This window comes from Oikopleura dioica, chromosome PAR (genome assembly GCF_907165135.1).
Source record: "Oikopleura dioica chromosome PAR, OKI2018_I68_1.0, whole genome shotgun sequence".
Lineage (NCBI taxonomy): Eukaryota > Metazoa > Chordata > Appendicularia > Copelata > Oikopleuridae > Oikopleura > Oikopleura dioica.
Window position 1 is genome coordinate 17,082,467 of NC_137293.1, and position 10,010 is coordinate 17,092,476.

At 44.6% G+C, this 10,010-nt stretch overlaps 1 protein-coding gene and 2 non-coding genes across 3 annotated transcripts; all 3 read left to right on the top strand.

The window, feature by feature from the left end:
• The first annotated feature begins 862 nt into the window (after positions 1 to 862).
• Positions 863 to 9,326, top strand: LOC145702162 (unconventional myosin-VIIa-like). Its single transcript, XM_081779370.1, is given in 19 exon segments — positions 863 to 1,022; positions 1,186 to 1,272; positions 1,320 to 1,391; positions 1,537 to 1,750; positions 1,861 to 2,483; positions 2,694 to 3,242; positions 3,245 to 3,917; positions 3,993 to 4,068; positions 4,111 to 4,400; positions 4,459 to 4,716; positions 4,760 to 5,034; positions 5,075 to 6,659; positions 7,298 to 7,556; positions 7,621 to 7,983; positions 8,047 to 8,308; positions 8,472 to 8,710; positions 8,752 to 8,950; positions 8,997 to 9,147; positions 9,191 to 9,326. Coding segments are annotated over 19 exon segments (6,417 nt in total). The 3' UTR covers positions 9,273 to 9,326.
• TRNAD-GUC (transfer RNA aspartic acid (anticodon GUC)) lies at positions 2,580 to 2,651 on the top strand. Its single transcript has one exon. It is a non-coding gene; the product is annotated as a tRNA-Asp (tRNA).
• TRNAD-GUC (transfer RNA aspartic acid (anticodon GUC)) lies at positions 3,983 to 4,054 on the top strand. The gene has a single exon. It is a non-coding gene; the product is annotated as a tRNA-Asp (tRNA).
• Positions 9,327 to 10,010: the final 684 nt, after the last annotated feature.

The window sequence follows — 10,010 nt, forward strand, 5'->3', positions numbered from 1 at the left end:
GCTGAGGGGCAAACCGCTGCCCGGTTATTTCAAAAATTACTTGAAAGATTTCCAGCTCGAAGAGACAGTAGAGGAGTCTTCAACTCGGAAAATGGTGGTCATCAGGTCATGCGTTCAAATTTCAAAATTTAAATTTCTTTTATTTCAATTTCAGCGTTAAAATGAGAATTCTAGCGTTTTCGGAATTTTTTTTAAAATAACTAAAATTGTGTCTTCTCCGAAATTGTGAACCCGTGATCAGGCCAGGTGATCACGTGTGGCTGACCAGCCATGGCGATCAAAAACTGCCCGTTGCAATCGGCGCTCAGGACTGGCTCAGACAAGGGATCAATCAAAAATTAATTGAGCTGCTGCGAATCTCCATTATATACACGCGGCTTTATTAATTAGAAAATGTGCTCTCAGCCTCGCTAGATCAAAAAGTCAGAAGGTGGAAAGCTACTGCTCATCGACGATCAAGAAAATGGTTTTCGAAATGAATAATTCAAGTTTTTATTTAATTATTGACGAAAGTTGAACATTTTGAATTTGATAAATATTGAATCAAAAAATAGAGGGCTCTTGAAGTCAAAATTGGCATCTACTTGAAAAAATATTCAGCAGGAAGGGCATGTCCATACTATGGACAGACCTAGATATTTATAGGCAATTTCGACCTTCGAAAACCAAGGCTAAGAACATGAAGTCTGGATCGAAATCGCCAAAGCGGGCAAACAAATCAAGGAAAGAGTTTAAAAGATGAACTTTGCCTAAGAGGCAATCACAGATCCGCCCCTTCGAGGGTTTAAAAGCGGATTTAAGGATAAACCAAAGCTGTTGACTTCGTCGACACAAGGTTTATTGTTTGAACTCGGGAAAGGCGATGCATCCGACTTCGCAAAGTGGCGTGGACGATATGATCCGACTTGGAGACCTCAACGAAGCGGGCATTTTGAGGAATCTTCATCTCAGATACAAGAACAACAAAATATACACTTTCACTGGCGCGATCTTAGTCGCAGTGAACCCTTATCAAATTATAAAGGAACAAGGTCGACATTGAACAGTTTCTCCTAAGAATTACGGTAATGGAGGGGTTATAACTTGTAAGTCCCGAAGCCTAACCTAGGTGGCTACGCCCCTCGAGACCCCAAGCAAGTACTTTCAGTCCACCAACCCTAATCTTTTTTTTCGATCTTTGAAAGGGTATCTACGATCCGTCAGAAATCAAGCGATACACAAACAAGAAGATCGGAGAACTTCCCCCGCATATCTTCTCCATTGCCGACAATGGTTAGATTCAATCGACTCAATTTTAATTTTCAATCGCTCCGTTTTAGCCTACTACAATATGCAGAGGAACAATCGGGATCAATGTGTTGTGATTTCTGGAGAGTCTGGCGCAGGAACGTGTTAAAAGCAAAATAATCGTCTAAAGTAAGGGAACCTTAGTAACAAAACTATCCAAAAACGGTCAGCGGCAAGCAAGAATAGTTAACTGACAAGTGAGACATTTGGGTCAGCTTTGGGAGCACTTACTGTCAACACGCGAAACAGGAAAGACTGAATCTGCCAAATTACTGTTACAATTCTTGGCCGAAGCGTCTGGCCAGCAGAATATGGAACAAAGAATCGAAAAGCAAATCCTAGACTCGAACCCAGTTCTCGAAGCCTTTGGAAACGCGAAAACTGTTAGAAATGATAATTCATCGCGTTTTGGAAAATTTATTGAGCTGCAATTCAACAGAAGAGGGGCGATTGATTCGGCAAGGTAAAGTCAAGAAAACCTAACCTATTTTGGAGTACGGTATAAATACCGTGGATACGTCTTTTCTTCCAAATTTAAAGCCTTAGATTTACTTGTAGTAAAAAAAAATTCAGAATCGAGCAGTATCTTCTGGAAAAATCGCGTCTCGTCCGCCAGAGCGAGCAAGAACGAAACTACCACATTTTCTACTACATGTTGGCTGGAATGAGCGGCGAGGAGAAGACGCGTCTGGGCCTGACCAAACCCTCAGACTATCAATACCTCTCCCAGGACAACGTGAACAAGGCACTGTCGAACAAGTGCTACGGAAAAGGGCACGGTTCGTGTCTCTTCGTTCAGGGCCACAACGACGCTGACGAGTACCACAAGCTGATGGATGCGATGAAAACGCTGGGCTTCAAAGACGTCGAGTTGCGAGAAACGTTCAAATTGCTCGCAGCGCTTCTGCAAATTGGAAACTTCGAGTTCGAAGAAGCGATGATTGACAACCTCGATGCTTGCCATTTGATTTACAATTCCGGCGTGAAGCAAGTCTGCGCGCTGCTGGAAGTCATCGATGATGTCCTAATCAAGTCGATCACGCACCGAACTTTGAACATGAGAGGCGAAGCTGTTACCTCGCCGATGAATATGAACATGGCTAGGGACGTAAAAGATGCTCTTGTCAAGGGAATCTATGGAAGGCTTTTCGTCTGGATTGTGGAAAAGGTCAACTCTACCGTCAACAAAACTAAAGGTCTGTATTGAGGCCTATCCCAAGATTGTCCACTAGAATTCTGAAGAGCTCGTGTTCTGTATGTGTTATGTATTGTAATTACGAGACCGTAAGCCATCCGTGTTAGTATAGTGGTGAGTATTCCCGCCTGTCACGCGGGCGACCGGGGTTCGATTCCCCGACACGGAGACCTTTTTCTCTATCTCACCTTTTACCAACCCTTTAATTTAGATGGCGTCAAGCGAAAAAGAAAAGATGATCCCAACCGTGGTCACTCAATCGGTCTTCTCGATATTTTCGGCTTCGAGAACTTCGGCAAAAACTCTTTCGAGCAACTGTGCATCAACTTCGCAAATGAAAACTTGCAGCAGTTTTTCGTCCGACACGTTTTCAAAATGGAACAAGAAGAGTACGAGCGAGAAGGGATCCACTGGCGGAGCATCGAGTTCACTGATAACCAGGACATTCTGGACATGATCGCCGCCAGACCTATGAACATTTTGAGCTTGATCGATGAAGAATCTATGTTTCCGCGATCTACTGATAGAACAATGTTGATCAAGCTGTCGCGAACGCATGGAAAGAACAGGTTGTTTGAAGCTCCACGAAATCAATCAGTCTCCAGCTTCTCTATCCGGCACTTTGCTGGTACTGTTTCTTACGACACGGCTGGTTTCCTCGAGCGAAACAGAGACACATTCCACGGCGATTTGATTCAGCTCATCCGAAGCTCGAAGAACAAATTCTTGCATTTCATTTTCCACAAAGATTTGAAGAACTCTTCGATTCATCAAAAAGAGCGCCCACTCTCTGCGAACAGTTCCGAAAATCACTGGATTCGCTGATGAGAACATTGATCAAATGCCAGCCTTTCTTCGTTCGATGCGTCAAACCAAACGACATCAAGCAGCCGGGACTGTTCGATCGGGAACTGGTCTGCCAGCAGCTTCGATATTCTGGAATGATGGAGACGATCCGAATTCGGCGTCAAGGCTATCCGATGCGATACGAATTCGCTGCCTTTATTGATAGGTACCGGGTTTGTATCGGCGCGATGCCTCGCTCAGCTGTCAACCAGAACTTGAAGGAATCTGCCTCGAAGATTTGTCGGCTTATCCTCAAGGACGATGAATGGCGAGTTGGATTGACAAAGGTTTTCCTCAAGGACGAACACGATGTTGAAATGGAAGTTGGTCGAGAAAAAGCTCTCCTCAAATACGTCCTCGTTCTCCAACGAGCTATCCGGGGATGGTACGCGAAAAGAACCTTCCAGCGTCTCAAAAGATCCGTTGTCAAGATTCAAGCGCTTTGGCGAGCATACAGAGCGAGGAAAGCTTACAGAGAGATGATTCAAGGTTATGGTCGACTGCAAGCTCTCTGGAGGGCCAGAAGACTCGCTTTTAGATACAACTTTGCAAGAAAGCGTATTATCGGCTTACAGGAACGGATTGAGCTGTTTTGAGGTCAACCGACCAAAAATCCAATTGATTTTTGGATCGTAATTATGACCTTTCCTCTCATCCGTGTTAGTATAGTGGTGAGTATTCCCGCCTGTCACGCGGGCGACCGGGGTTCGATTCCCCGACACGGAGAGTTTTTCCTTATCGTTACTCAGGGTGTGATCACTTTTTGCTCAATCCCCTGAAAGGCCTACATCAGAGGACATATGATGAGAAACCACATCGTCGCCAAGCGAGATGCCATTGTCACAATTCAAGCGTACACAAGAGGAATGATCGACAGAAAGAACTATAGGAAGCTTCTGTTCCTCAGAGCTTGTGAAGAACTTCCAGCGAAGGAGAAGAAGAAAAGACTTGAGGAGTTTGAAACAGCAGAAAAGGCTACCTTACAGTCTCTGATTGAGAAAAGAAAGAGATCGCAAGTCAAGACTTCGAAGAAGAAAGACAAGGAGAGAGAAAGAGAGCAGTATCAGGGACGGTCAGAAATGAAAAATGGCATCTTATTGTGTGTCTTCCATGCTATTTTTTGACCAAAGAAAGGATTATCATTTCGAAAAAGCCGCAGCGATGATGTCTGAATCAGAATCGGAAGAAGAAGATGCAGGAAGAGCTGCAATTGTAGAGGAAGTGGAAGAAGACTTGGCTGAATACTCGTTCCATAAATTCTCCTCGACCTACTTCGTGAGCGCTTCAACGTGTAACTTTTCGAAGCGCCAAATCAGAGAACCGCTGCTTCATATTGATGATGAACACTCACGCAAAGTGGCTCTCTGCATTTGGACAACGATTCTTAGGTCAGTTAACAGATTATTTAAAGGCTCTAATTGCCCTATAAAGATTCATGGGAGAGTTACCCGAGTCCAAGTACAACAAGGCCGACATTGAGGAAATCGAAATTGTACCAGTCATGACGAAAATTTACGAAACGATGGGACTGTCCTACGCTCGAGGAAGAGGAGTGCTCGATGAGAAAGACAAGGAAAAGGAAGATAACAAGAACAAAATGATAAAAATCAAGCTTGGAAAAACAGCGACCACAGATCATGATCCTCGACGATTTGTTGACAAACCCTCGACAAATCTTGAAAAACTCCATTTTATAATAGGATCTGGTAAGAACTCGTCATTTTCTAGTCTCAAGCGGAATTTTAGGAATTCTCCGACCACATCTACGTGATGAAATCTACTGCCAAATAATGAAGCAACTCACCAATAACAGCTCGCGACCCTCTCACGCTCGAGGATGGCTTCTCATGTCTCTCTGTCTCGGTTGTTTTGCCCCGACTGAGCGGCTCACAAAAACTCTCAAGAACTTCCTTCGAAATGGCCCTGCCAGTTACGGGCCTTACTGCGAAGACAAACTTCGCCGAACACTTTTGAACGGGACCCGGCAGCAGCCCCCTAGCTGGATGGAACTTACAGCAGCAAAATCAAAGAAGCCGATCATGATTACTGTGACTTTCATGGATGGTACAACGAAGTCGCTTCTTTGTGACAGTGCAACTACTACACGAGAACTGACAAAGAGTTTATCTGACACGATTAATTTAACAGACACGTTCGGATTTTCCTTGTTCATCGCGCTTTTCGATCACGTCGAGTCTATCGGATCTGGCAACGACCACGTGATGGACGCGATCAGCAGATTCGAGCAAATCGTCAAGAAAGACGGCGCCCAGGAACGACACGCGCCCTGGAGAATCTTCTTTAGAAAAGAAATCTTTAGCCCGTGGCATAAAGCTGAAGAAGACAAGGTCGCTACTAATTTAATCTACCACCAGATTTGCCGAGGCGTTAAATTCGGCGAATACAAGTTTGATTCTGACGAGAAAATGGCGGATCTAGCGGCGAAGCAGTACTACATCGAGTTTGGCAGTGACATTTCCGGGTCGAAAGTGATGCCAGTAGTGCCACAGTGGATTCCTGATCGAGTCCTGTCAAAGAAATCTCCATCCAAGTGGGCAGCTTTGATCGTCGACCGCCACAAACAAGGAGAACACGTGCGAGGAAGATGGGAGCCAAAGATGGTAAAGGACCACATCGTCAATCGAGCTCGTTTTCACTGGTCGATTCTCTTCAGCAGATTCTACGAAGTTATGCCGATGGGAAGCGATGCCGAATCGCTGCTAGGTCCGAAAACAAAGGGGATCGTGGCGATCAACTTTGCAGGAATTATGGTCTTCACTCAATCAGAGCGACTACTGCTCAGAATCGATTTTGTCGAGCTGAGTGGAATCTCCGTCAGTAGAAACCTCGACGATGTAGCAATCGCCTTCATTGTAACGACGATCCAAGGGAAGGACTATCAATTCGGCTCTCAAAACTGCGCCGATGTCCGAGAACTTGTAACGACATTCATGGAAGGGCTGAGAACAAGATCCAAGTACGTGGTCGCGATGCAGAAAAATCCCGATAAGGTGGCAAGTGGAGAAGATGGATCGAAGTTCTTGAAGTTCAAGAAAGGCGATTTGATCATGTTGGACGAGCCGGCGGGAAATAATCTGCTGACGTCTTCGTGGGCGTCTGGAACAAACTCGACTACGGCGGAATCAGGGGATTTCCCTGCGGATTGCGTTTGGGTACTACCGACGCTAACGAAGCCTACTTCGGGGACCATTGATTTGTTCAAAATGTCGAAGTCTGAGTTGGAAAGCTTGAGCAGTCGAGCACCGCAGAATCAGGAAAAGCTTATATTTCTAGTTGCTGGACTCAAAGCTTGGTACAGTGGGTTGCGCAGGTAGTGCACTAATTGTGATTGAGGCGTTGGTGCACCCTTCGCCCGCACTTTTTCTATTGTTCTTTGTAGACTTGCTCAAAGTGATTGCATGAGTGGTGAACCCTCTGCCAGCTCTAGTTAGGGGGTAACCCTAAGGAGTGCACTACCTATTCAATCCACTGCAGTCTGGAGCTGTAATACATGATAATTGGAAATGGAAAGACTTGAGTCAGAGTCAAAGATCATTTTCGCAAGAAATTGGTCAATTTACGAAACACTCAAATTTGAGTCAAAAAAAAAACTCTAAAAGTTGGACATTCGGTTTGATTTCTTTTGGTTTGAGATATGTCTTGGTTGAAATTGTCGATGACACAGTGTGACCTAAACTCACGCTCAGAGTTGCGGCCATAGCGAGTGTCCCCTATGATTTAAGATCTCTGGGAACGAGGTTCACGGGGACTGAAACACCCGAGGCCTAGCAAAAGAGACTATGGATTGTTAAGTAATTTTAACAGTCAAAAAATACACCATTCGTTCGAAAAAAAATATAGTTATGGTCTCCGAGAATTTTACTCTCGAACTTCGCATAATTTCTTTTTATAACACTCACGACCGTATATACGTAATTTCTATAATACAAGCGAGTGACGAAAAGTTAGCTTCGAAAAGTTCAATGTAACGGACAACACGGACTGTATCTACACTTTGGAAGAATTCGCGATGGAGTTCTTCAACCCGATGCACCAGGAAACTGGCGGCGGTTTTTTCAACTTCTCCAAGAAAGAGCGCGAAATCGTCTGGGCAAAGACGCAAGAGCCTATTCGCACGTCACATTTGCGATCGGTGCCACATGACATCATCGACGCAGCGGTTATTATGTTCACGACTGTGCTCAAGTACTGCGGCGACTATCCGAGCAAGGAAGGGTTGAAATTATTTTCGAAAAACAGGATTTTATCCAGGTTTTATTTTACCCTCAAAAAAGCGACCAAAACAGGGAAACGAGCTCACAGACGCGATCTTCAACATCCCCCTGAACAGCAACGGCCTCCGAGACGAGCTGTTCGTCCAGCTGATGCGCCAACTGACCAACAATCCGATCCCCTACTCGGAAGAACGCTGCTGGGAACTGATGTGGCTCGCGTGCGGAATCTTCTCGCCGACGGAAGAAGTGATGCCCTACTTGGTCAAGTTCTTTAATTCGAGAAAAGCAGTTTACCCGATCGCCGATGAGTGCTCCATCAGACTGCAAAAGACGATTCGGGCTGGTTGCAGAAAATATCCGCCGCATTTGGTCGAAGTTGAGGCGATTCAGAATAAAACTACTCAGGATAGGCGCAATTTCGTGCTTTCCGGATTCTTCGCAAGATTTGTTTTGAACTAGTAATGAAAAAAAACGCCTTGATAGATATTTCACAAAGTGTACTTCCCAGACGACACAGATGAAGCCTTCGAAGTCGAAAGCTCTACCAAAGCGCGCGACTTCTGCCAGAACATCGCGAATAGATTGAGATTGAAGAGCAGCGAGGGATTTTCGCTCTTCGTCAAGATCTCTGAGAAAGTCATTTCCGTCAAGGAGGATAACTTCTTCTTTGACTTCGTCAGGCAGCTGACCGAGTTGCTGAGGAAAAACAAGAGGACTTTTGAGAGCCCGCAGTTAACTTATCAAGGTGCAAATTCAGAAACTAAACTCGGCAACCTGCGCGGGAAACCTGACTCAGGGTCTTAGAGATCTTTTATAAAAAAGCCGCTTTGCTCTTGCATATCCTGACTCAAGTTGTCGGGCTCAGTTCTGAAAAACAGTAAGAAAACTCTTCACCGAAATATTTTCAGTTTTCTTCATGCGAAAACTGTGGTCGATGTGCATTCCGGGCAAGGATCTGAACGCAGACTGCATCTTCCATTTCCATCAAGAACTGCCAAAGTACCTGCGCGGCTACCACAAGTGCACGAAGCTCGAGGCGGCGCAACTGGCGGCATTCGTTTACCGCGTCAAATTTGGGGAGGACAAATCTCAGTTTCCAGCGATTCCCAAAATGCTGCGCGAGCTCATTCCTCAGGACATGATCAAAGTATGCAGCCGCCTATTTATTCTCGTTTCGAATCTGTTTAGCGGACGGGACAGGACGAGTGGAAGCGCTTGATCGTCGCTGAGTTCAATAAAAATGCTGGAAAGGCGAAAGAAGACGCCAAACTGGCATTCTTGAAGGTGATCCAGAAGTGGCCGACGTTCGGCTCCGCCTTCTTCGACGTCAAACAGACCTTTGATCAGACGCTGCCGATGGCGATCATTATAGCAATTAATAAATTAGGTGGATATACTCCATTCTTGAAAAATTAAAAAATTTGGACTTTTAGGCGTCTCGTTAATCGACCCAGGATCGAAGGAAATCTTGGTTACTCATAATTTCGCGAAAATCTCGGACTGGGACTGCGGCGATAACTATTTCACCATGTCGATCGGAGCTAATCACGCTGGCTCGAAGCTCATGTGCGAGACGACTCTTGGGTAAGCATAAGTTTAGCAGAACTCGATTTATGTCGAATTCAAGGTATAAAATGGAGAACCTGCTCTCTTCCTACATCGACCAGATCCACAACAATTTGAAAAAGCAGCGCAGCCGAAAGCTTTAAAGAAAAATGTTCTCAATTGAAAATTTTCTAGCGCGAAAAGTGATTCCGTATAACTTATACCAATAAATTACTTCACATATTCAGTAAAAACGCAGTGTGAAGCAGGCATAATGTGACTTTACAGTTTTTTATGAACTGTCAGACTCTGTAATTGGCTGATACGAAGAACGCTGATCTGGGTTCAATGACCTGTGTAGAATACCTGAGTCAGGGAAGCAAAAGAACTTTCACTGACCCATTGAACTCAGAGTTGAAAATGTACAGTAGTAGGGTAGTAGCATAGTAATGTAGTAAATAACTAGGGCCGATATATATAGTTATTTTAAATAATAAAATAGTCTATATTTAACTAGATCGTAATACTACATTACTACATTCGATTTTTGAGATTGATCTATTTTGAGAACGTGGCCTTTTCTCGCTCATTTTTTTTCAAAAGAGACGTTTAATTTTTTTTGATGATAGCTACGTCTCTTTTCTGGGTTCTAAATACCCCGAGCCTTCCTCCGGAGAAGCCCTTCACTTATTCGCTGCCTATCAACGATGGGTTCCGATTCTATCAGATCTCGCAAAAGAAAAGGAACGGGTCGATCTTCTTTTCAAACAGACGCCTTCGAATTTAAATATTTGAACTGAAAACTCGCAGCGATCCCAAAAAACAGCTCTTCGCAGATTTTTTGCTGGATGATCCGCTAAACCAAAATCCGGAGAAAATTGAAGATCCAGAGCCCCGCCGAA